Source organism: Marmota monax, unplaced genomic scaffold, assembly GCF_021218885.2.
Source record: "Marmota monax isolate L192 unplaced genomic scaffold, Marmota_monax_Labrador192_F-V1.1 WCK01_AAM20220418_F8-fsc00170, whole genome shotgun sequence".
Taxonomy (NCBI): Eukaryota; Metazoa; Chordata; class Mammalia; order Rodentia; family Sciuridae; genus Marmota; species Marmota monax.
The window spans coordinates 1,786,168-1,810,905 of NW_026692395.1; the positions used below are offsets into that span (position 1 = coordinate 1,786,168).

Consider the following 24,738-nt stretch of genomic DNA (forward strand, 5'->3'; position numbering starts at 1 on the left):
AACTTGCTGTCCTCCGGCCTCAGACTCCTGAGTCACTGAGATTACAGGTGGGGGCTAGCACACCCAGCTCAAACAAGAATTCTTAGTAATTCAAAATGGTGATAGTATACACTCTGTTCCCTTAACCTCCCCATGCTTTATTGATCATCCAGAGGTAAAAGTTTTGAGAAAGGGCCTAAGCCCTTCATCCTACACACTTGACAGGGAGACCTAATCAGGTAGAGGCTAGCAGAATTGAAGAGCAGACCACCCTGTCCTTTGAAAGGTACAAGAACTTCACTCAGGAGGCCAAACTGGCTTGAGAGATGCAACGGCTTTATTGTTGCAGTAATACTGATACAGATATTCTCTTCCCTGCTGGGGCTTCTCCACCCCTTGGTCCTTGACACTGGAATGTTGGGGAAAGGAGCCAAATCTGGAGAGCTGGAGGGAAGCTACTGGGACTTGTGAGGGTTGGGGATCACCTGGGACCAAGGATCCAACAGTCAGGTATTCTGATTCCACCCAGGTGAGGCCTGAGAACACTTGGTTTGGGGGTCAAGATTTGGCAATGCCTTAATCTGGTTCAAAGCAGGGGTGGGGCTAGAAAAGCCTTGGTCCCGGTATCTTCTGTTGACAATTCCTTGCCCTGGGCATGGGATCCCAGAACGGAATACCAGTGAATCCCAAATTTGGGTTGGGGGGTATCTCTTGAGTCCATAGTTTGAGATTGGTCAGGGATGCTCTGGTCTCGAGCCCCAGTTTTGGAGGTGAATGTAGGTGGCTCTGGGTCCCAAGTTCAGGGCTGTAGAAGTCTCTGGTATCTAAATAATAGGGGTTTGGATCCAAGGAAATCCTGATTTTGCATGTGGGGCACATTCACAGAGGTCTTGTTTGGACTAGGGGGCTCTAGGCTCCTATCTTAAAGTCTGGGAAAGAGCTCTGGGTCCCAGGTATGGGCTGGGGTGGGATGGTGTTCTCCAGGCCCTTGGGTGCAGATTCCAGGCCCTTAGGATCCAGCCTCCTGCTCTTGTCCCAGGGCCTCTAGTAGCAGCCCCATTGGCGTTCGCTTGAGACCAATGCTCTCGATCTTGTTCTCGATCTTGTTTTTAAGGTTGCGCAGGCGCAGCGAGGCATGCACCAGGATCACTGTGGGCGGTATTCAGAGGAGTCGGGTCAGTGGGAAGGGCCCTTATTTTTCAGCCAGTAGGGGCCCACTGGAGGGAATTGGCTCACTGGCAGGCCAATCATCAAGTGGAGTGGCAAGGACGCCTCTGGAGTAGTTATCTTTACATGGGGGCGTGGCCAGGAAGGGAGTCCAATAACAGGGACGTGGCCAGTTTAAGGCACTTAACACCAGGAGACCCAAGAAGGTGGTAATAAGGGAGGCGTACTCTTAAGTAGGGAGCAGCGCCAAAGAAGGCGCATTTAATAGAGGCCTTGCTGCCCTTGTGTTGCTTCTCTAGTCTGCTTCCCAGCCCCCTCTCAGCCCACGGACCAGCACAGGGCGGGCCTGCTGACTTAAGCGCGCTGGCCATTTCCCCGGCCATTTCAGGGTAGTGAAGACTCACAAAGGACCGGCCCGGCGATGCTGATCAGGAAGGTGCAAGCGCCACCCGCGACCCAGAGAACGAGGAGACCGACGGCAAGTACTCCTGCCAAGCAGGCTGCTGGGTGGCTGCGGCGGCAGCGGCGTACTGCTGCGCGGGTCTCAGCAGCCCACACCAGCACGCCGAGGGCTACCACCACTGCAAGCGCACTCAGGAGCGTGTGCAGCGGACGCACGTACCTGCGGGAACAAGGGCACTAAGCTAGTCTCACCATCCACTAGGTCCTGGGCCCCAAGAGCGTAGATCCCCGTTTCTGGACCCTCCAGCCCAGCAAACACTCATGCCAGCTCTGTCCCCGACAGGTCCATCCACCAGATTCACATTCCCTGTGTGTCAATCCTACAGTCTGAGTTTCTTGTTCCCTGATTTTGGTCTTCCCATCTCACTAGATGCCCCGGGCTCCAAACACTTTCCTGGGTCTTTCTTCTGACTCTACCCCCAACTCCTGAGCAGGGATCCTTCTCCAGCAACCCCACCTTCACCTCACCCCACATCCTCCATTTGAGCCGAGCCCCTGCAGATCCAGCATCCAGGCCTCAAATCCTGTCACACATTTCTTTCTCCCTAGGCCCAGGGTCTTTACAGGACCACCTTCCAGGCGTCCTCCACATCAAATGTCCCCTCCAGGCTCCCATTTCCCAGTAGATTCCTCCATCATCATTGCTAGAACTCCAGGTCTTCAGTCCCACGCTTAACTTCCAAGTTAAGAACCCCACTCTTAATTGCCTAAGTCCCTCTTCTATTTAGATTCTCCATCCCTCTGATCTCAGGCTTTTCAACCCTGGGTCCTCCCTCTGGGACCAAGTTCCCCAACAGGTACCTCTTTATCTTCATGTCCATCTCCAAGCCCACTTTCCCCTTCAGTTCCACACTTCTCCATCCTCCCTAGATCTTTCCTCCAGACCCTCCATCCATCCCCCGCAGGCCTTCCTTATAACCAGGATTCACTTCCTTCCGTGTACTTTAGGCCTTCCACTTCTGCCATATTCACCCTTCTTGCCTCAGCATTTCCTTAGGTTCCCCCTCCCAGTCCTCAAAGACCAAGCGGTCCACCCTCTATGCCCTGTTGGCATCCCCAGCCAACCGTTGCCTCCCTCCCTCACCCAGCCAGAGCGAGACCAAAGCCAAAGCAGAGAAGGTAGTTGGTTTGATAGTAGAGGAGGTTGTTGATGACGCGGTGGCACCATCGCTGCGGGTCGCATAGATCCGGAGCAGCCAGACGTGCTGATCCCAGAACAAAGTCGTCTAGGGCGCGTAGCGGTGGCAGCCGCACCTCCGACATCCTGCGGGTTGCTGGACCAGTCCGGAGGGCGGCCGGACTACAACACCCGTTATACCCCGCGGCAGCGCGGGGCACCCCGGGAAATGGAGTCTAAAACAAACCACATAGATATACTGCGCAGATGCGCATGTGACCGGAAATGCAAATAATTTGCCGGCAAGTAAGGCAGCAAAGGCTGCCGGGAAATGATGCCTCAGCCGCGCAAGAGGTTCTGGGAACTCTTCAAATTTTGAACCGCCCCTAGGCGGGGCATCAAGATTGGGAGCAGTACTGGGCGGGGCTGGCGGCTCAAGCACTCGGTAGCAAGACCGGAGATGTAAGGCCGCAGGGACTTTCAGAAGAACCCGAGCAGGATTCCACTTCCTGTCAGGATCCAGAGAGGGTCACACCTCTCTGGCCAACTCAAAGCCCCACCCCTGAGGTCAAGCCGTAAATGCCTTTAAGGGCCTTTTATTCACATCCGTTACATCAAAGATCATCTTTTCCTGGAAAGCTTTTTTAAATCCCCAGGTTGGATTAAGACACGCCCTCTTGAGTCTTTGGCAAATTTTTCTGGGCGAGGAGCCCCAGGGAATCTGCCGGCTTCCCAGTCATGGCCCTTGGGGCAATCATCAAAAAGTGCTTGGAGGAAGTGAGCTGTTTATTTAGACATCTCTCTGCTGGGTGGAGAGTGGCACAGGCCCCATTAATGCTTGATGGTTGGTGAATTCCACAGCACTTCCCCACCCTCAAGGTTCAGTTCTACCACATGTCACTGCAGGTTCCTAGCACGTCCCCCAGGGTCCTTAAAAATCATCATCATCACAGATGTCAAGGTACACGTCGAAAGCCTCTCTGTTGCAGTTTCCATCAGGAGTGAAGACATATTTGTGGAAGGTTCCATCTACGCAGATGGCTGGGGGGGTGGGAGGGGTGGTAAAAGGTTAGGGGCTGCCACAGCCACACACTGCAGCCTTCTCAGGTGTCGCATGGTCTAGGGTCTACCTCCAAGTCCTTTGTCCAAGTGCCATACCCCTTACTGATGATGTGTTGAGCCACACACTCCAGCTCCCTCAGGCTTCTGATGGCCCTCAAATTCTTCTAGGTCCAACCTGCAGACCTTTGCCCATGCAGTACCCCGAACCAAGGGGCTTTTTCCACTCACCAATTACAGAATTGACGTTCTTGGACGTATTGCGACCAAAGGCGCAGATGCATGCTGACTCAGCAGGCACAGTAAAGCTCGCCAGGCTCCACTGAGAGTCCACGTATTGCCCAATCATAGGCCCCACCTTGCCCACACGAGCCAGCCTGCAGGCAGCACTGGGTAAGCCCAGATGGGGTACATGGGCAGGGGGGTGGGGATGATACAGGGTGAGACAGAGGGTACTCACGCAGAGCGTCGGTTGAGGCGGGTATCCTTGAGAGCAAAGATATGGACAGTGCCTTTATCACTGGAAGCGCAGAGGAAGGAGGAGTCGTGGCTGAAGTTAATGCTGGAAGACAGACCAGCCAAGTGCACATGTAATGCGTGTCATGGGGTCACCACCCCACCATACATATCTTGTGCTCACCAGTATAGGGTTGCAGGGTCAGTGCCTCGTCGCAGCTCCACCAGTTTTTCCTTGGACTGAGTGTCAAAAAGGCGAATAAGGGTGCCCTTCTGGGAGGCAGAGGCCACTACAGTGCCTGGCTGGTTCAGGGACACACAGGCTACATCACTCTGATGTGCATTGATGGTGAAAGGAGCAGATGAGGTGCCAGGCTTTGTGCTTGCCAGATCCTGAGGTAGGAGGGAGCTGCTTGGCCTTGGAGTGGCATGGAGGGGAGAAGCCAAGAGTCCACAGGGAGAGCCAGCCCACCTGTATTCTTGCCCACTGGACAACTCACCACAAGTTGCAGACTTCCACACTTGTGTCCTGGGAATACAAGCAGTTGCTTCTCCAGGCTGGGACAGAGGTCACAGAGCCCTAGGGTGTGAGGATGCAGGAAGGATGGGCAGGTAAAGAGGAGAAAGGTGAGGGTACAGTCTCTCGAAATGGGCAGATTTGGGTAAGGGACAAACTTCAAATCTCCATAATGGGGACATGTTATCTATAGAAACTGGGGGTAGAGTGGGTGGTGGCAGAATTTTGTTCAGCTGCACTCCCCACCAGATTCCTATCCTCTCCCAAGCAGCTGTGGATTCTAATATGCTTCTATGACAGCCTAGAAGCCCAGGGCTCCCTAACACACCCACCCACATCTTCACTAGGTGTTTCTGCTCTCATCTGAGGCATCCAGAGATGGGACAGTGCTGAAGGTGGGGAGAGAGAACAGTGGAATAGAAGGATGAATAGACTGCACCCTTCAGCCCATTTGAGCATCTCTGTGCATGAAGCCTTTCTCCCTGTTCTTTTCCCCATGTACTGGGGATTGAACTCAGGGATGCTCTACCACTAAGCTACATCCCCAATCTTTTCAGGGTCTCATTAAGTTGACCAGGTTGGCTGTGAACTTAGCATCCTGAGTAGCTAGGATTAGAGACATGAGCCACCATGCCTGACCTCTCTTCCTAATTTTTAAAAATACATCACAGATTATTACACTTTAATTATAACAATTCATAAATCCATAGTGATACTTTCTAAAAGTATTTTTTTAATTGTTGATAGACCTTCATTTTATTTATTTATATGTGGTGCTGAGAATCGAACCCAGTGCCTCACACATGCCTGGCAAGTATGCTACTGCTGAGCCACAGCCCCTCTTCCTATTCTTTGTGTGTGCTCCCTTCCTTTTTCTCCTATCTCTGTCCCACTCCTGGGCTCACACCCTTACACCTGCATATCTGGGTCCTCTCACCCTTGGGGTTGTCTCTGGTGTCAAATTCAAACAGCTTTCGGGGATTGTCAGGAAAAGAGTACACGTAGATACGGTTCCTCAGCACGATCACAATCCTGTGGGCATCACACAACACAGGATGGCCATGAGGGGAGGGAGGGCAGGCTTCCCAGATAGAACTCACTCTTTCACTTGCTCTGGGGACCTCCTGCCCTCCACCCCAGTCCTCCTCAGGCTCACTTGTCATGGCGCATGCGCACAGCCAGCACTGGCTTGGTGAAGGTGAACTCCAGCACCAGCTTGTCCTTGGAGTCCTTGCCCTCCCGGGCATCATCCCAGATCAGCACTGCTGGGCAGGTTGGTGGGTTGGTGGGGCCAAGGTTTAGGGTGAGGGGCAGCCCTGGTGACACAGGACCCACCCCTTCTCTCCATTGGACCTTACCCCACTCCCTTGGCCTTTCACTAAACCCCCAATGTGAGCTCTGCACAGCATGATCACTCTGGGCAAGGTCCCTGAGGGACTAGGTTCTAGAACTATTATGCTTGTTTGGTGATGAGGAAACTAGGGTTTGAAGGGGTTTTGTCTGACCAGGGACCTTACAGCCCATCAACAACCAAGAAGGGGCTCATACCCAGGCTTATAACTTTCCCTCAGCAACCATATCTACTTCCAGGGTCTCAGTCCATACCCCTCAGAGATTTCTGTGAGGAATCCTAGGGCTCTGTGACTCACCTAGGACAATTCTTCCCATGCTGTGGTGGGATTGACAAGAAAATACCTTAAAACAAGATGGCACTTAAGGCTCAAGCCAAGGAGGTGTTTGAAAGACAGCACCAAGGTGTGAAAAAACTATTGATTGTGTGATCTTAGGCAAGTCAACCTCATTGGGCCTCAGTTTCCTCATTGATAAAAATGTGTGGCTTAAGATGTGACAGTCATAGGTTCTCTCCCTAGCAGTGTAAAAATAGGAGGGGGGAAGAATCATGATACTTCCTACCAGAGTTACTGTGAGGATTAAATGAGTCAATACAGATGAAGTGCTTAGGACAGTGTCAGGCTCACAGTAAGTGTTCCATAGGTAAGAACATGGCACATAGAGGGCACTGGGTTAAGTGTGTTTGTTGTGCTCGGGATTGAACCCAGGGCCTTGTGCATCTCAGGCATGTACTGTACCACTGAGCTATACCCTAAGCCCCAATAAGTGTTTTAAAAATGAAAACAAAACATCAAGCTTCTCATCAAACTTCCAAGCTGTGGGCCTCACTATGGGAATCTGAGGTGCTCTGACATTCATCTGCTAGTGCTTCCCAGATTCCTGTGGGAGGCCAGGAATCCCAGGAATCTGGGTCAAGGGCAGGATGAGGGCACTTACCTGAGATCTCGGAGAACTTGGGGCTGCCACCACCGCCCACCAGGGCCAGCAGGTTGGAACGGTGCAGCATCTCTACCAGGCCCATGCTGCCCACCTGCTCGTGGTCTGAACAGGGACCAGGATGTCAGTGGAGGTAGGTGCCAATGCCCAGCCTTCTGCCCACCACCCCTCCCCCACTAAGTGGCTCACCCAAATGCCCCTTCTCCATCAGTGGTTCAACATTGTAGATGCGCACACCTGTCTCCATGGCACAGCAAAAACAGCCTGGGGATGGAAGGAATCCAGAACACCTGGAGAGGGGAGCTTAGGCCTATGGCCCACCTCTGACCCTTCTCTCCTCCCCTCCCTCAAGGGTACAGGTACAAGCATTACTCACTTTGGTCTTGGTTGAAACGTAGGCTGGTCACCCCTCGAAGAGGCTGCTGAGTCATGGTTCAGGATTGTACCCCTAGATACAATAGTATAGAGTTGACAAGGGTCCTGGGATCTCCCCTGCACACCCTAGAACTTCTGTCCCTAAGTGATTTCTTCTCCTCCCCACTCTGCTAACTTCTCGACCAGACTACAGAGAAGATAAAATGGGAGGAGAGTCCTAAAGTCTCTGCTCTAAGCTCCAAAGTCCCCAAACAGAATGGCCAGAAACCCTATTTTGTCTCACACATATTTTCACAATCCCAGACCCAGGCCTATACTGACTTATTCCTTGTACCTCCTCCTTAGACACTGACCCTTACTGACTTGACAGGAAGTAATGTGGTAGGGGACACCCCAGTGATACCTCCTCCCTACCTCCAGCCAATCTTAAGGTGGCCTCAAACCACTGCTTACCCACTTCTGATCTTCACACATGCATACAGCACCCAACTCTGACTGTCAGTATATAGGGGAAAAGGGGTCAAATACATTTACTGATTCTTGCACCTCCTGAGACTGACTGCAGTGTGTGGTCCACCACCCACAGGAACTTCCCTCATGCCCTTCCTACTCTACCGCAACTCATTCATATATTTGAATCTTCTCACAATTTTCTTCCTCACAAACCTTCCCCATCTCCTTCTCACACCTTGCAAACTCTGCCTACCAAGGCCAGCTTAGACTTTCCCCTGGATCCCATTATGACCTGAAGACCCTACTTCAGTATTCCTGTATCACTTTCAATCTTCCACTCGTGGAACATCTGATTTCTTGTCTCTGCTGTCCCTGGCTCCTACTTGAACTGGCTTAGATCCACCGTCAGGCACCCATCCCCCTAATAGTGCTTCTCTAAACCCTCTACCCTCTCACCAAGACCCTGCTCCAGGGAATAGCTAACCCTAAAAACCTTTTCCCAGGACACACCACCCAAAACCCCTTCCTAAGAAAACCTTAACCTTGTAAAAAAGCCTGTTCTGGTCCCCCCCCTCCCAAGATTCCTGCCCTAAAAAGCCCCCATCCTCCCTTCAAATCCAATCTCTCTCAAGACCTCTACCTAGATACACTCCCCTGCCCATCTTCTAAAGTCTCCTACCTTTCCCCCCTCCATCTGACAGCCTCACTCCCCCAAGACCTACACTTTTGATAGCTCCTCCTTCCAAGACCCCTTTTTTTGGACTTCCATCCATTCCAAATACCAGCACCACCCAAGAATCCTACACGGGATGCCTCAGGCCTCTTCTAAGACTCCTCTCATACCCCTTGCAACACCAGCACTCACTTTAAGACCCCTGGCCCAGATCCCTAACCTACTAAGACCCCTCCTCAAGACCCCACCCCGCCCGTGACCCCGATTAGCTCTGGGATGTGCTCCAATTTCCCACCGCCTTCACCGACCTGACTTCAGTGCGTTCCTGACCCCCGGCCTCGCTGTCGGTGCTGCCCGCGGCCCGGCTTTCTGACCTCCCAGGCCTTGGTGCCCAGCTCAGGTGTTTACATCAGGCCCCGCTTCCGGGGGAGGGAGTCTGCGACCGGAAGTGGCTTCCTGGCCTGACAACTTGATCGCACAACCCTTCTCGTCCGGTTTGCGGGTCTTTCGAGCATCCCGAGTGATACCAGGGTCCTCCATGGAGGGCTCAGGGAGCAGAGGAAGGTCGGCTATGGGGACAGAGGATACCCAAGGGCAAGGTTGCCCGAGGGCGTGGGAACCAGGAAGGGGTTGGGAAGAGAGGGCCTTCCCTTTGCTAAACGGAAATGGGCCCAGCAGGCAACTCTTTAACCCATAAATAGCCAGAGGCTTTTAACCTTCCAGGCGAACAAGACGTGGTCCTCCGAGTTGGGCTAGAGTAGCTTCCGGCTGTCTTAGGAGTGGTCTCAGACTTAGGGAGGTGGCTTGAAAGGCTTGGGGCATAGGCGGACTTAGAGACCTTGAAAGTTAAGCCTTTATCTCTTTGGTCAAGGAAACTCAGGGATGGAATTACACTCTCCTCACTGCACCTCTGGTCCTGTTTTATTTACAAAATGAGAAATAGTTTTTTGACGATAAAAGGTATGAATGCTTACTGTAGAAACCAAAAGGCTTCCAAATTATGTGCATGCTGGAAGTATTTCTTTTCTTTTTCTTTCTTTCTTTTTTTTTTTGGTGTGTGTGTGGTGCTGGGAATTGAACCCAGGGCCTAGTGCCTGCGAGGCAGGCACTCTACCACCTGAGCTATATCTCAGCCCATGGAAGTATTTCTTAAACTTAAAAAATTTTGAGACAAGAATGGTTTCATACAATTTTAAGAAATATAAATTGTTACAATCAGAATACTAACACTAATGCAATATACCTTTTTTCCCCCCTGGTACTGGGGATTGAACCCAGGGTTGCTCCATCACTGATCTACATTCCCAGATATATATGTGTGTGTGTGTGTGTGTGTGTGTAAAATTTAGAGATAGTCTTGGTAAATTTCCCAGGTTGGCCTTGAATTGTGATCCTCCTGCCTCAGCCTCCCCAGGAGCTGGAGTTACAGGCATTCACCACCATGCTCACCCTACTCTTTCTCTAAGAGTATTTTATTTGTTGTTCTTTGGTGGGACTGGAGATGGAACACAGGTCAGTGCATGTGCTAAGCAATCATTCTATCACCGAGTTTCATTCCCAGCCCCTGAAGTATTGTTTTGATGCCTTTTTAATTATAAGAGCATCTGTTTAATTCATCTTTTTAACTGGCTCATGATATTCCATGTTATAAATATAGTTTTGTTCAGCTGTTCCCTCATTGATGGACATCTAGGGTGTTTCAGCTCATGTATCATTAACAGCCATCGAAATGTTTACCTGTGCACTTTGACCCCATATACCCTCCTAGGCATTTGACTCCTCAGCAAAGCCAATCTTCTGGCTTCCTTCAATGTCTACTTCCTCATGTCCCAGACCATATTTAACTTAATTCAGTTTGGCCTCTGTCACTGAGACTGCTGTTAACCAAATCACTGATGAGTAACAATCTTGCCAAAGCAGCAATCACTTCTCTGCCCTCTCCTGGGACATTCCAGTGCAGTCCACAGTTCTTCCTGCTCTTACTCTCCTCATGTTCTCCATCTCTGGCTATCCCTCCATTTGTATACGATTGATTTCCAAATATTATAATCTTTGGGTATTGCTATTGTTTGAATGTGTTCCTCAAATTCATGTATTGGAATTTTAATCTCCAAATTCATATATTAATGGCATTTGAGGGTGGACCATTGGATGGTGATTGGGTTCAAGAGGTCTTTGCCCTCAGGCCCTTGCCTTGGGAGTGGCTTTATTGTTGGCTTTACAGTTGCAGATGGAACTGTGTATGCTAGGCAAGTGCTCCACTACCTAACTACATTCCCAGCCCCATTTATGCCATTTACTAGTGAAAGTTTTTTTTTTTTTTTCATTTTGTTTTGTCTTGTGGTGCTGGGGAAGGAACCCAGGGCCCCAGGTACTTAGGCAAGTGCTCTACCATTGATCTATATCCCTAGGCCTTAGGTTACTTTTTTCTGTGTGTAAAGATTAAGGCAGAGGGAATTACATTATCATGCCAATTGAAAGTAGCCTTTTTGAGAAATTTGGCTTTTATCTCTGTGATCCTGATTTCTTGTAGATCAGATTTAAAGTTTAGTTTCAACTTGCCTTAATCCTTCCACAAAAAATTAATCTAAAGTAACCCGATATCCAATTTTTTTTGGTATTTGGGATTCAACCCAGGGGCGCTTTACCACTGAAGCACATCCCCAGCCCTTTTTAGCTTTTAATTTTGAGACAGGATCTCACTAAGATACCTAGGGCCTCACAAAGTTACTGAGGCTGACCTTGATTTTGCAGTCTTCTTGCCTTATCCTCCCTAGTGCTGGAATTTTAGGCGTACACCACTGGGCCCAAATCCAATCAGTTATTTTTCCACTGTTCTTTCTCCCTGTCCCTGCTGTACAAGAAAAGTAACTTTGAAATGAACAATCTGATTTTTTTGTTTCAGCTTTCTTCAGCCTTTCTGTACCTATAAACCAGCCTTCTTTCTTTAGCTCATTGGAACAATTATGCTTTTATGAAAAAAGTATTACCAAATTCTAGAGTCACAGTTAAAGCCAATTACAAATTTTAAATGGATCTGGGCAAGATGATAGACTCCTATAATCACAAAACTTGGGAGGCTGAGGCAGGAGGATTTTAAGTACAAAGCTAGCCTGGGCAATTTAGTGTGACTTTGTCTCAGAATAAACAATAAATTAGACCAGGCATAGGAAGGGCTGGGGTGTGGCTCAGAGTTGGAGCACTTGCATAGAATGCGTGAGGCAGTGGGTTTGATCCTCAGCACCACATAAAATAAAGGTATGTGTCCACCTACAACTAAAAAATAAATGTTTCAAAAAGAAATTAGACCAGGAGTGGTGGTGCATGCCTGTAATCTAAGCAACTCAGGAGGCTGAGGCAGGAGGATTTCAAGTTTAAAGGCAGCCTCATCAAATTAGCAAGGCTCAACAACTTAGCAAGGGGCTAGGGATGTGGCTTAGTGGTTAAATGTCCCTGGGTTCAAACCTCAGTACCAAAATAAATAAAACAAAATTAAAAAGGCTGGCATTGTCACTCAGTGGTAGAGCATCCCTGGATTCAATCCCTACTACCACCAACAAACAGATTTTCACTGGATGCCATGGCACATGCCTGTAATCCCAGTAACTGGGGAGGCTAAGACAGGATGATCACAAGATAAAGGTCAGTCTCAGCAAATTAGGCCCTAAGCAATTTAGTAAGACCTGTCTCAATTAAAAATAAAAAGGGCTATTCAAGGAGGCTGAGTCAGGAGGACTGCAGATTCAAAGCCAGTCTCAGCAACTTAGTGAGGCCCTAAGAAATTTAGTAAAACCCTGTCTAGAAAGAAAAAAATAAAAAGAGCTGGGACATGGCCAGTTGGTTGAGCACCCCTTGGTTCAATCCCTAGTACCAATAAGTAAGTAAATAAATAAAAGTAAAAAGGGCTTGGTATGTGGCTCAGTGGTAAAGCACCCTGAATTCAATCCCCAGTACCAAAAAAAATTGCAATTTTGCCCTTTGACACTATCCTTTCTTTATAGATGATTGCCCTGGCTGCCTCTAATTCTTTGTACCACTAGAGACTGCTCTTTGATGGACCCCTAGGAATTGTGCTTTGGGATGTACACCCAGAAGCAAACCAGTGGAGTCAGAGGGTATTGAATCCTTCACTTGGTGAAGGACATCATGTTATTGTTCTAGAGGGACCCTTTCAGTTTACATTCCTATTCCCAGGCCTAAGTTCTTGGTCTCTACTGACCCTCCCTGAGCATTTTCTGTGCCTTTTTTTTTTGTACCAGGGATTTTGGGGATTGAACCCAGGAGTGCTTAAACACTGAGCAACATCCCCAGCCCTTTTTAATATTTTATTTAGAGACAGATGCTTAAGGCCCTGCTAAGTTGCTGAGGCTGGCTTTGAACTCTCAATCCTCCTTCCTCAGCCTCCAGAGCTGCTAGGATTACAGATGTGCAACACCTTGCCCAGCATTTTCTAGCTTTCATAGTTTTCTTTTAATATTCTTTTTAGTTGAAGATGGACACAATACCTTTATTTTATTTTATTTTATTTTTTTTTTATTTTTATGTGGTGCCAGGGATTGAACCCAGTGTCTCACGCACTGAGCCACCCAGGCCCCATAGGTTTAACAGTTAAGTAGGTGTTAATTGGTCCCTCAGTTTAACTGACATTTCTCTGATTATTGAATTCAGTCATCTTTTCATGCCCTTGCTTGGCTTTTGAAGTTTCTCTCTCTCTTTTTTTAGAGAGAGAATTTTTTAATATTTATTTTTTAGTTTTCGGCGGACACAACATCATTGTTTGTATGTGGTGCTGAGGATCGAACCCGGGCTACAGGCATGCCAGGCGAGCGCGCTGCCGCTTGAGCCACATCCCCAGCCCCTTGAAGTTTCTCTTATTTCCTTTCTTTTCTTTTTTTTAATTAGGGATGGATCTCAGGGCCTCCTGCATGTTAGGTAAGTGCTCTACCACTGAGCTATACCCCCAGGCCATCTTTTTTTTTTTTTTATCTTCTGTCATATCCCATGATCATTTTTCTTTTGAGATTGCTGTCTTTTATGCTGGGCACAGTGGTGTTCATCTGTAATCCCAGTGACTTGGGAGGCTGAGGCAGGAGGATTGCAAGTTCGAAACCAGCCTCAGCAATTTAGCAAGACCCTAAGCAATTTAGTGAGACCCTGTCTTTTTTTAATATTTAGTTTTTTGTTGTAGTTGGACACAATACCTGTTTTGTTTTTATATGGTACTGAGGATCGAACCCAGGGCCTCACACGTGCTAGGTGAGCTCTCTACTCCTGAGCTACAACCCCAGCCCCAGACCCTGTCTTAAAATAAAAAAATAAAAAAGGGCTGGGGATGTGACTCAGTGGTTAAGCACCCATAGGTTTAATTCCTAGTATAAAGAAAGACAGAAAAAACAAAAAGGAAAAAATTGATTTTCAAGAATTCCTTGAAATTTTGAAATATGAATATCTCCATAGCTTTATATACTTTTAATATCTTCCATTTTGAAATCTGGTTTAAAAATTTGCCTACAAATTTGCTTTGTTAAGTAGATTTTTTGTGGTGTTTGTGTTTTTGCGTTGCTGGGGATGGAACCCAGGACTTCCTGCATGCTTGGTAAGCACTCTATCAGTGAGCTACATACAGTAAGAATACTAGAAATTATTATTTTTATTTGGACTACTGGGAATTGAACCCAGGGTGCTCTGTCACTGAACTACATCCTCAAGACTTTTCGTTTTTTAAATTTTGCTATGTTGCTGAGACTGGCCCTGAACTTGCAATCCTCCTGCCTCTGCCCCCTGAGTAGCTGGGATTGTACCACTACACCTCGGCGCTTCTAACATTTTCTTGAAGACTTGCTTCCTCTCCGACATTATATTTTCCTACATTTCTTTCAATCAATTTCATCTTTGTCATTTAGGTCTTCAATCCATTCAGAATCTACTGTGTTTGGTGGTATAATGTATGAACCTAGTATTTTATTTCAGTTCATGCCACTTTCCCACACCATCTACTGAAAAGTATATGCTTTACTCATTGATCTGTGCTGTCATTTATGCACGTTTGGCTTCAGTCCATGCAGGGGTCTTTCACTGACCTCCCTACTCTTTCACTGGCCCTTTTCTGTAGCAATACCATGCTGCTTTTATTATCTTGTGTGACATTGTGAAATAAATATTATAAATATTTAGCCATTTTTAGGCACACACTCCCTGGAATTTCTTTCTTTTGGTGGTGGTTTACTAGGAATCAAACACAGGGACTTCCAGGATTCTAGAAGGCTCTACCACTGAGGTATGCCTTTAACCCTCATTGGAATTTCTTAAGTGATAAGTGCCTTTATATGATAATGAGATGATGGGTACTTAGGGAATCCCAGACAGCCTTAGGGTGGGGGCTTGTTGCCAGGGGATCCAAACTTATTAGAGGGTTAGAACTTTAATCCTGCCCTTGAGCTCCCTCCAGTTTAGGGAGAGGAGCTGAAGGTTAAATTGAACACCAAAGGCTAGTAATTTAATAAATCCTGACTATGTAATGAAGCTTCCATTCAAACTCAGATGTGGGCTGGAGCTGTAGCTCTGTGGCAGAGCACTTGCCTAGCATGTGTGAGGCACTGGGTTCAATCCTTAGCACCATATAAGAACAAACATATATAATAAAGGCACACTGTCCATCTACAACAACAAAAAAAATTTTAAAAATAACTCAAAAGTACTTGGTCCTGGATGCTTCTCCACAGATGGCAAGTGGACATGTGGGGCTTCAGGAGGGTGACACACCCCTTCTCTCATATTTTATATGCATCTCTATTATCTGGCTGGTTCATCTGAATACTTTATAAAATCCTTGGTAATAAATGATTAAACATAAGTATTTCTCGGAGCTCCTGTGCTGCTCAAGCAAGTTAACTGAACCAAAGGAATGGGTCATGATTCAAATAAAAGGTGGTTTTTAAACAGCACAGATCATAACCTGTTCTTTAGGATCTTAGGTAGCCATCAGTCTTGTGAGACTGAATCCTCAACCTCTGGAATCTAAAGGTATCTACAGTTAGAGTCACAATGAAATTAATCAGAAGACACCCAGCTGGTGTCAATGGCAGAAATGATTGCTTAACAATCCCCACATAAATTGGTGTAAGAGTGTTGTGTTGGCTGCTTGAGAGCAGGAAAAAAACTGGTTTTCCCCCACATCTTGTATCTTTCTTATTTATTTATTTATTTTAATATATTTTTTTTTTTAGGTGTAGATGGACATAACACAATGCCTTTATTTTTTATGTGGTGCTAAGGATCAAACCCCGATCCTGCCTGTGCTAGGCAAGCCATAATCCCAGCCCCTCTTATTTATTTATAATTTTGAAGACATTGTCTTTCTATTGCCCATGCTGCTCTTGAACACTTGAGCTAAAGCAATCGTCCTGCATCAGCTTCCCTAGTTACTGGGACTATGGACTACACATCTCTCCTTACCCTGTGTATCATCAGGTTTCAACCAGGGGAGCAGAACCTGTAGGTGTTATATATGAAGAAATTTATTGTTTGCTATTGTTAGTGTAGAAAGTTACTACAATTACTGGCCATTTTGCTAACTTCAATTATTGGCCATCTTGCTAAGGCTTATCAGTTAGCAGTAGTGACTGGGTATCCTTCTTCTTAGTTTTAAAGGATATGGATCTAAAATTCTTCTATGCAGTATGATGCTTGCTGTGTACTTTTGGGCACGTAACATTTTTATTTTCATTTTTTGTTGTTGTTGTACTAGGGATTCAACCAACAGGTGCTCTACAACTGAGCTCGTCATCAGCCCATTTATTTTTTTTAAATTTTTTTTAAAGAGAGAGATAATTTTTTTAATATTTATTTTTTTAGTTTTTGGCAGACACAACATCTTTGTTTGTATGTGGTGCTGAGGATCGAACCCGGGCTGCACGCATGCCAGGCGAGCGCGCTACCACTTGAGTCACATCCCCAGCCCAATTTTTTAAAATTTTGATACAGGGTCTCACTAAGTTGCCCAGACTGGCCTCAAACTTGTGATCCTCCAGCCTGTACTACCTCTCAAGACAGGGCATGCATGACTTTTGATAAAATTACCCATCACATATTTTACTTTTTCTATGATAACTATATATATGTTTGTGTATACATATATAATTTGTCTTAATTAGTGATTTTCATTAATTAAAAAATATATGTTCTAGCCAAGTGCAGTGGTATATGGCTGTAATTCCAGAGACTAGGGAGGCTGATGCAGGAGGATTGCAAGTTTGAGGCCAGTCTCAGCAACTTATTGAGGTCCTAGCAACTTAGTGAGATCCTGTCTCAAAATACAAAAATAAGGGCTGGGGTTGTAGCTCAGTGGTAAGACGCTTGCCTAGCATGCATGAAGTATTGGGTTCAATCCCCAGAATCACATAAAAAAAACAACTAAATAAACAAAATAAAGGTATTGTGTCCATCTACAACTAAAAACATTTAAAAAAATAAAAAGTGGGCTGGGGTTGTAGCTCAGTGGTAGAGTGCTTGCCTAGCATGTGTGAGTCACTGGGTTTGATCCTCAGCACCACATAAAAATAAATAAAATAAATAAATAAAATATCCATTTACAACTAAAAATATTTTTAAAACAGGGGCTGGGTATGTAGCTTCATAGTAGAGCACCCCTGGGTTAAATTTCCAGTACAAAACAAAAAAGCTATGGTCTATTTTATAAATTTTAAAATTTATTAACCTCTAAAGTTCTTCAGTATACCTACTAATCACAATCTCTTCTTTAACATTGAGCCACATCCTCAGTCCTTTTTGTTTTTTATTTTGAGACAAGGTCTAGCTAATTTGCTGAGGCTGGTTACAGAGTTGCAATGCTCCTGCCTTAGCCTCCCAAATCCCTGTGATTACTGGTGTGCACCAATAGCGCCCACCTAATCATTATCTATTCTTTCCTAAGAACAAGAAGAAATTCTTTAACAGTAGAGCCAGGAAGAGGACTGTAATCAGCAGCCGCTATAATCGCTCACAATGAGTCCACCTTCTGACAATCACAACCCTGTGGAATTTCCTCCCCTTCAGTGTAAGCTGAACCTAGTGACGAACTTTTAATCAATGGAATGTGGTAAAAGTTACAGGATGTTACTTCCATGATTAGATTTCAAAATACTGGCTTGTGATATGTTAGTGTTCTCTCCCTGTTGCTGCCATTCTCTGCCCACCCCCCTTTTTTGAACCAGGGATTTAACCCAGGGGCATTTAACCACTGAGGCATATCCCTAGCATTTTAAAAAAATATATTTATTTATTTATTTATTTTTTAGGTGGACACAATATCTATATTTTATTTTTATGTGGTGCTGAGAATCGAACCCAGTGCCTAATGCATGCTAGGTGAGCGCTCTACCACTTGAGCCACATCCCCAGCCCCTCCCCAGCATTTTTAAAACAAAAATTTTATTTTGAGACAGGGTCTTACTAAATTGCTGAGGGCCTCACTAAATTGCCAGGTCTGGCTTTGAACTCATGATCCTCTTGCCCCAGCTGCCCAAGCCACTGGGATTATAGGCATGCACCACCACTCCCAGCCTCTCTGGCCCTCTTGTTGGCTTTTTCTGATGACACTAACTACCATGCTATGACTGACCCATGGTGAGGCCCATGTGTCAAGGAACAGAGTCCCTTGGTCCAGCAATCCTGTGAGTCAGCTTGAATCTGTATCCTTTTTTTATTATTAGTTGTTCAAAACATTACAAAGCTCTTGACATATCATATTTCATACATTTGATTCAAGTGGATTATGAACTCCCATTTTTACCCCGTATACAGATTGCAGAATCACATCGGTTACACATCTACTTTTTTACATACTGCAATACTAGTGTATGTTGTATTTTGCTGCCCTTCCTATCCTCTACTATCCCCCTGGATCTGTATCTTTTACCAGTAAAGTCTTCAGATGATATCAAAGCCCCAGCTGGCACCTTCCTGACCACCTTGTGTGAGATCCAGAGCCAGAGGACCCAGTTAATCTCTGGCCAGACTCCTTAGGCATAGAAACTATAGTTTTTGTTTGTTTTAGTTTTTGTACTGGGGATTGAACCCAAGGGGTGCTTAGCCACTGAGCCACATCCCCAGCCCTTTTTAATATTTTATCTAGAGATAGGGTCTTGCTGAGTTGCTTAGGGCCTCATTAATTTGCTGAGCCTGGCTTTGAACTCATGACCCTCCTGCTTCAGCCTTTTTAGCTGCTGGGATTACAGACAAGCATCACTGCACCCAGCTATCAGGAACTGTAGACAATAAATGTGAGTTGTTTAAAGGTGCTTAGTTCTGGAGTAATTTATTATATAGTAAAGAGAACTAATGGAAAGACTTCTGTGAATACTCTATCACTTTCACACTGGGCATGTTATTTCATCTGCAAGGTTCAGTTTTCTCATTTGTAAAACCAAGCTAACAATATCTACATTGCATATGAGCTTTTAGGACTGTTAGTAAGATCTATAAAGGCACAACACACAGTAGGTCTTCGTCTTTATGACTTCCATTCTTATAAATCTGACACTTGTTCCAATTGCAGTGCAACCAATTATAGAATACAGATTTCTTCACCACTGAAACTGCTTTGTCATGAAAATTTCACTCAATTTGTTGTGTAATAGAACAGGCAGCCTTCTACATCCATTGGTTCCACAAAAATGGATTCAACCAATTATAGGCTGAAAATGTGTTTGTATTTTGTGGTGTTGGGGATTGAACCCAGGATCTCACACATGCCAGGCAGGCATACTTCCATTAAGCCACATCCCTAGTCCCTGAACAGGTTTTTTTTTTTTAAATGCATTTGTGCTGGTGTGTTGGTGCACACTTATACCAGCAATCCAGGAGGATCACACATTTTAAAACCAGCTTTAGCAATTTAACAAGCTCCTGAGCAACTTGGTGAGACCCTGTCTTAAAAGAAAAAAAATTTTAAAAAGAGCTGGGGATATGGCTTAGTGGTTGAGCTACCCTGGGTTCTATCCCTGAAATGAATGAATGAATGAATGAATAAAACCCTGCATTTGTGCTGAACATGAACAGATTTTTTTTATAATTTATTTCCTAAATAATGTAGTATAGTAACTATTTACATAATATTGTTATTTAAACTTTACAGGAGGCTATGGATAGGTTATATGACAATATTATACTGTTTTCTTGGAAAAGGTGATTAATACCTCTAATTCCAGCAATTTGGGAGTCTGAGGCAGGAAGATTGCAAGTTAAAGGCCAGCCTGGGAACCCTACTAAGACCCTGTCTCAAAATAAGAAATAAAGAGGGCTGAGATTGTACTTCAGTGATAAAGTGGTAAAGCATGCCTGGGTTTGATCCCCAGTACTGAAAAAAAAAAATAAAGAAACTCCAAATACTATGCCTTTTTTTAAAGCAACTTGAGCTCTGCAGATTTTGGTATCAGTGGGGGTTCCTGCAACCAATCCTCCTTGAATGCTGAGGGATAATTATTTATAATGTACCTCAAAATGTATTACCTTTCAAATTAACATCTCCATTTTGAAGCCAGGCACAGTGGTGCACACAAGTAATCCCAGTAACTCAGGAGGCTGAGGTAGGAAGATTGAAAATTTAAGGTTAGCTCCAGCAATTTAGCAAAGCCCTAAGCAATTTAGTGAGACTCTGTCTCAAAATAAAATGGTTTGGGATATAGTTCAGTGACAAATTGCCCCTGGGTTATATCCCCAGTATGAAGAAAAAAAACAAAAACCTTCATTTTTCCAATTCAGTGCAACACACACACTCAAATTTTGTGTGGGCCACAATTAACTATGTTACAGGAGATCATGAATTAGGCCTGGATACTGTAACCAATGTTTCCCATTCAACATCAGATCATGCCATAAAAAGTTTTCTTTTTCTTTTTTGAGGTGCTGGGGATCAAACTCAGATTCTCCCACATACCAGCCAAGTGCTCTATCACTGAGCTACATCCCCAACCCCAATAAAATCTTGTTTCCTCAGAGAAAAAAGACAGTCAAAACAAAAATAAAAAATAAAAAGCCAGGCATAGTAGCACATACCTGTAATCCCAGTGGCTCAGGAGGGTGAGGCAGGAGTTCAGTGAGTTTAAAGCCAGCCTCAGCAACTTAGCAAGGCCATAAGCAATTTAGAGAGACCCTGTCTCTAAATAAAATATTTTAAAAAGGGCTGGGGATGTGGCTAAGTGGTTGAAGGGACGTCCTGGGTTCAATCCCAGTATCAAAAAATAAAAATACCTATAAATAATAAAAATAGAATAAAAACCAAAAAAGAAAACAAAGGATCTTTGTAGTTGCTATGTAAATGGACCTCTATATTTTGGATTTTTTTTTTTTTTTTTTTTTTGTACTGGGGGATTGAACCCAGGGACACTTTATCACTGAGCTTTATGTCCAGCTCTTTTTAATTTTACTTTGAGACAGGGTCTCGCTAAGTTATTTAGAGCCTCACTAAATTGTTGAGGCTGGCCTAGAATTGTCAATCCTCCTGTTCCAGCCTCTGGAGCCACCAGGATTACAGGTGTGTGTTACCAAGCCTGCTAATAGTTTGGATCTTGAATATCTCTCAAAGCCCATTTGTTAAAGGCTTGGTCCCCAGGATGGTGCTATTGGGAGGTGATGGAATTTATGAGAGGTGGAATCTTGGTCTTTTGGCCATTGGTGATGTGACCCCAACAGGGATTAGGGAACACCCCTTCCTCTTTTTCTCTTCCTGAGCATGAGGTGAGCTGGTGTGGTCTGCCATGTGCTCTTCACCATTTACATCCTGCACCCCCACTGGAGGCCTAATAGCAATGGGTCTGCCTGATCTAGATTGGAATCTCTGAAACTAAGCTAAAATAAACCTGTTCTTTTTATAAATTGATAATCTCATATATCTCGTTATACAGACGAAACCCTCTCTGAAGAGCAGTTGCCCACACCTGACAGGGCAAGAGAATGTGGGGACATCTTCCTTACTAGATCCTCATGGATACATGGCTCAAGTCTGGCTTTTTCCTGTACGAAATCTCCCTATAATTTTTGTGTTTGCTCATGAAACTTGCATTCACGCTGAGAATCTTTATGCATAGACTCACAGACAAACCTAGGAAATAGAAAACAAATGCCTGCCAATGATTATAAAAAATGAACACAAAACGGGCGCGCACACCCCCACGGAGGGGATGGGGGGCAGGGAGGAGAATATAAAACGAGAGGCGGGGCGCGCACCGCGGCAGAAGGAGCGAAGCTCTGGCCCAGCGAGGAGTGGGCGAGTACCGGGACGCGGGTCCAGGACGCGGGTCCTGGGCATCGGGCTGTGTGAAGTCAGCGCGCTCACCTGACCGTGATCCTCGCCACCCCGAGCCAGGAACGGCGATCTCCTAAGGCCCGCCTGAGGCCTCCGTTCCCGTCCAGCGGCAGCGACAACGTCTTGCACCCTGCCAGCTCGGCGCTCCCGACCCTCGACCCTCTCGTGCCCCCGCCCTGCCTCCGCTTCTCCGCAGCCCAGCCGTGGGTCTGTGGCGGATGCAGCCCGAACAAGACCACTCAAGGTGAAGGATAATCTATAATACCAGCACTTTGAATGAGAATTTGTTTCTCTGCCACAAACTGAACTTTTCTTTTTTCTTTTTTTCTTTCTTTCTTTTCTTTCTTTCTTTTTTTTTCTTTTGGTGAAGGAGTTGAAACAAACCTAACTTTGTGGCATAGCAGCTATGCAGCTTGAAATCCAAGTAGCACTGAATTTTATTATTTCATATTTGTACAATAAGCTTCCCAGGAGACGTGTCAACATTTTTGGTGAAGAGCTTGAAAGACTTCTTAAGAAGAAATATGAAGGGCACTGGTATCCTGAAAAGCCTTACAAAGGATCAGGGTTTAGATGTATACATGTAGGGGAGAAAGTGGATCCAGTGATTGAACAAGCATCCAAAGAGAGTGGTTTGGACATTGACGATGTTCGTAGCAATCTGCCAGAGGATCTTAGTGTTTGGATCGACCCATTTGAGGTTTCCTACCAAATTGGTGAAAAGGGACCAGTGAAGGTGCTTTATGTGGATGATAATAATGAAAATGGATGTGAGTTGGATAAGGAAATAAAAAACAGCTTTAACCCAGAGGCCCAGGTTTTTATGCCCGTAAGTGACCCAGCCTCTTCAGTGTCCAGCTCTCCATCGCCTCCCTTTGGACACTCTGCTGCTGTAAGCCCTACCTTCATGCCCTGGTCCACTCAGCCTTTAACCTTTACCACTGCCACTTTTGCTGCCACCAAGTTCGGCTCTACCAAAATGAAGAATAGTGGCCGGAGCAACAAGGTTGCACGTACTTCTGCTATCAACCTCGGCCTGAATGTGAATGACCTCTTGAAGCAGAAAGCCATCTCTTCCTCAATGCACTCTCTGTACGGGCTGGGCCTGGGTAGCCAGCAGCAGCCACAGCAGCAGCAGCAGCCATCCCAGCCGCTGCCGCCACCACAGCAGCAGCAACAGCAGAAAACCTCTGCTCTTTCTCCTAATGCCAAGGAATTTATTTTTCCTAATATTCAGGGTCAAGGTGGCAGTACTAATGGAATGTTCCCAGGTGACAGCCCCCTTAACTTCAGTACAGTAATGCCTTTGATGTACTTGAGGTCTATGGTGACCTCAACGAGAAGTCTTTTGTAGGTGGCTTGAATTTTAGCTTAAATAACGTACAGTATTCTAACCAGCAATTCCAGCCTGTTATGGCTAACTAAGAAAACAAAAAAGTGTGTCGTACCAGTTAAAATGCACGGGCGCAAGAGGACTTTTTTTGCACCTCCTTGAGATTTTTTTTAAGCTTATAGTAAGGATACATTCAGGCTTGGTTACAAAAATAAAACATGAATCGTTTTTCATTTGCCAACCAAGCACAAAGTTATTTTATACTGACTGTATATTTTAAAGTATACTCTCAGATATGGCCTCTTACAATATGTAAGATATAGCAAGGACATGGCTGATTTTTTTTTTATAAAAAATTACCACTAATAAGTGGGTTTATTGGTCTTTTCTAATTGTACAATTTAATTTGGTACAAAATTTGTAAAATATCAGAGGATATATATATATATATATATATATATATATATATATATATATATATATATTGTTTCTATGACATGGTATTGCATTTATATCTTTTTACTTCAGTGATCTGGGACAACAGCAGCTTCATGTTGTATTATTTTTTTTTACTGAAATTGTAAAATATCCATCTTAAAGATATCAATTATTCTAAAAATTATGTACAAGATATTCCTTTAATGGCAGAATTAAAGTGTACAAATATTTGCTTTTTCAAAAAATGTATTTTCTGTTAAAGGTCTAAAGATTTTTGCTATATATTATGGAAGAAAATATAATCGTAAATATTAATTTTGTACGTATTTGTGCAATACTTGAAAAAATGGTATAAAAGTATTTTGAGTCAGTGTCATACATGTTAAGAGGGACTGAAATAGTTTATATTAAGTTTGTTTTAAAATAAAAAAAAATTAAAAACGATTAGTCTTAATTAAAAACTATTAGTCATAGGTTATTTTCTAAATGTATATTTTCTTGGTATTGGTAGACAGACCTGCTGGCACCCAGAAGCACTCTATCACTTAGCTACATACCCAGCCTTTTCATTTTTTTTGAGATAGGATCTCACTAAGTTGTACTGCTGAGATTGGAATGGGTTTCCCCCCAAAGTGTGTGTTTGAAAATTAATCCCCAACGAAACAGTGTTGGAAGATGGGACCTCACATTAAGCCACGAGGGTGATGTGAATGGATTAATGTGTTATGGAAGGAATGGGTTCTTTACCATTGGAGTGGGTATCCTAGAAAAGGATGTATTCAACTCCTCTTTCTCACTCCCTTACTTTCTTTTTTGCTCTTCCATTATGGTATGATGCAGCAAGGCCCTCACCAGCTATCAGCACCTTAATACTGGACTTTCCAGCCTCCAAAACTGTGAGTCAATAAATTTTTGCTCATTATAAATTACCCAGTCTCAGATTCAGGAGCCCTGGCACACACCAGCTCAGGTGGCTGAGGAAGGTGGATCACATGTTCAAGTTCAGCCTGGGCAACCTAGCGACACCCTCACTGAAAAAAAAATTAAGAAGCACTAGGGATGTAGCTAAGTAGTAGCGTACCCTTGGGGTTAATTCCCAGCACTGCAATAAAGTGTA

General features: G+C 45.0%; 3 protein-coding genes across 6 annotated transcripts; 1 reads left to right on the forward strand and 2 right to left on the reverse strand.

Moving 5' to 3' along the window:
• Nucleotides 1-294: 294 nt before the first annotated feature.
• Nucleotides 295-2,957, reverse strand: Praf2 (PRA1 domain family member 2). Its single transcript, XM_046442531.2, has 3 exons — nt 2,693-2,957; nt 1,551-1,768; nt 295-1,128 (listed from the first exon to the last, which is right to left on the reverse strand). Exons 1-3 carry the CDS (start codon nt 2,869-2,871, stop codon nt 989-991), a joined length of 537 nt encoding a protein of 178 aa, XP_046298487.1. The 5' UTR covers nt 2,872-2,957; the 3' UTR covers nt 295-988.
• Nucleotides 2,958-3,493: 536 nt separating this feature from the next.
• Wdr45 (WD repeat domain 45) lies at nt 3,494-8,986 on the reverse strand. 4 transcript variants are annotated; one of them, XM_046442527.2, is made up of 11 exons: nt 8,856-8,986; nt 7,423-7,494; nt 7,236-7,310; nt 7,047-7,151; nt 5,914-6,019; nt 5,695-5,789; nt 4,741-4,820; nt 4,425-4,633; nt 4,245-4,346; nt 4,016-4,161; nt 3,494-3,766 (listed from the first exon to the last, which is right to left on the reverse strand). In XM_046442527.2, exons 2-11 carry the CDS (start codon nt 7,475-7,477, stop codon nt 3,657-3,659), a joined length of 1,083 nt encoding a protein of 360 aa, XP_046298483.1. In that variant the 5' UTR covers nt 7,478-7,494; nt 8,856-8,986; the 3' UTR covers nt 3,494-3,656. The 4 variants fall into 4 exon arrangements, with proteins under 4 accessions (XP_046298483.1, XP_046298482.1, XP_046298484.1 ...); XM_046442526.2 differs by having other exon boundaries at nt 5,914-6,022; XM_046442528.2 differs by having other exon boundaries at nt 5,914-6,022; nt 7,236-7,336; nt 8,856-8,906.
• LOC124091462 (protein Tob1-like) lies at nt 8,986-23,637 on the forward strand. The gene is given in 4 exon segments (XM_046442530.2): nt 8,986-9,111; nt 21,450-22,094; nt 22,221-23,136; nt 23,139-23,637. Coding segments are annotated over 2 exon segments (1,017 nt in total). The 5' UTR covers nt 8,986-9,111; nt 21,450-22,094; nt 22,221-22,256; the 3' UTR covers nt 23,276-23,637.
• The last annotated feature ends 1,101 nt before the right edge of the window (nt 23,638-24,738 follow it).

What these genes read in the sequence shown, in the direction of transcription:
- Wdr45 (XM_046442526.2), bottom strand. Translation starts at nt 7,477, where the DNA reads ATGACTCAGCAGCCTCTTCGAGGGGTGACCAGCCTACGTTTCAACCAA. An exon ending in ACGTTTCAACCAAGACCAAA is followed by an intron (nt 7,311 to 7,422) that starts GTGAGTAATGCT and finishes TTCCATCCCCAG; the next exon opens with GCTGTTTTTGCTGTGCCATG. An exon ending in GACCCTGCAACCCTATACTG is followed by an intron (nt 4,347 to 4,424) that starts GTGAGCACAAGA and finishes TCTGTCTTCCAG; the next exon opens with CATTAACTTCAGCCACGACT.
- Praf2 (XM_046442531.2), bottom strand. Translation starts at nt 2,871, where the DNA reads ATGTCGGAGGTGCGGCTGCCACCGCTACGCGCCCTAGACGACTTTGTT. An exon ending in TTTGGTCTCGCTCTGGCTGG is followed by an intron (nt 1,769 to 2,692) that starts GTGAGGGAGGGA and finishes TTGTTCCCGCAG; the next exon opens with GTACGTGCGTCCGCTGCACA. An exon ending in CATCGCCGGGCCGGTCCTTT is followed by an intron (nt 1,129 to 1,550) that starts GTGAGTCTTCAC and finishes TACCGCCCACAG; the next exon opens with TGATCCTGGTGCATGCCTCG.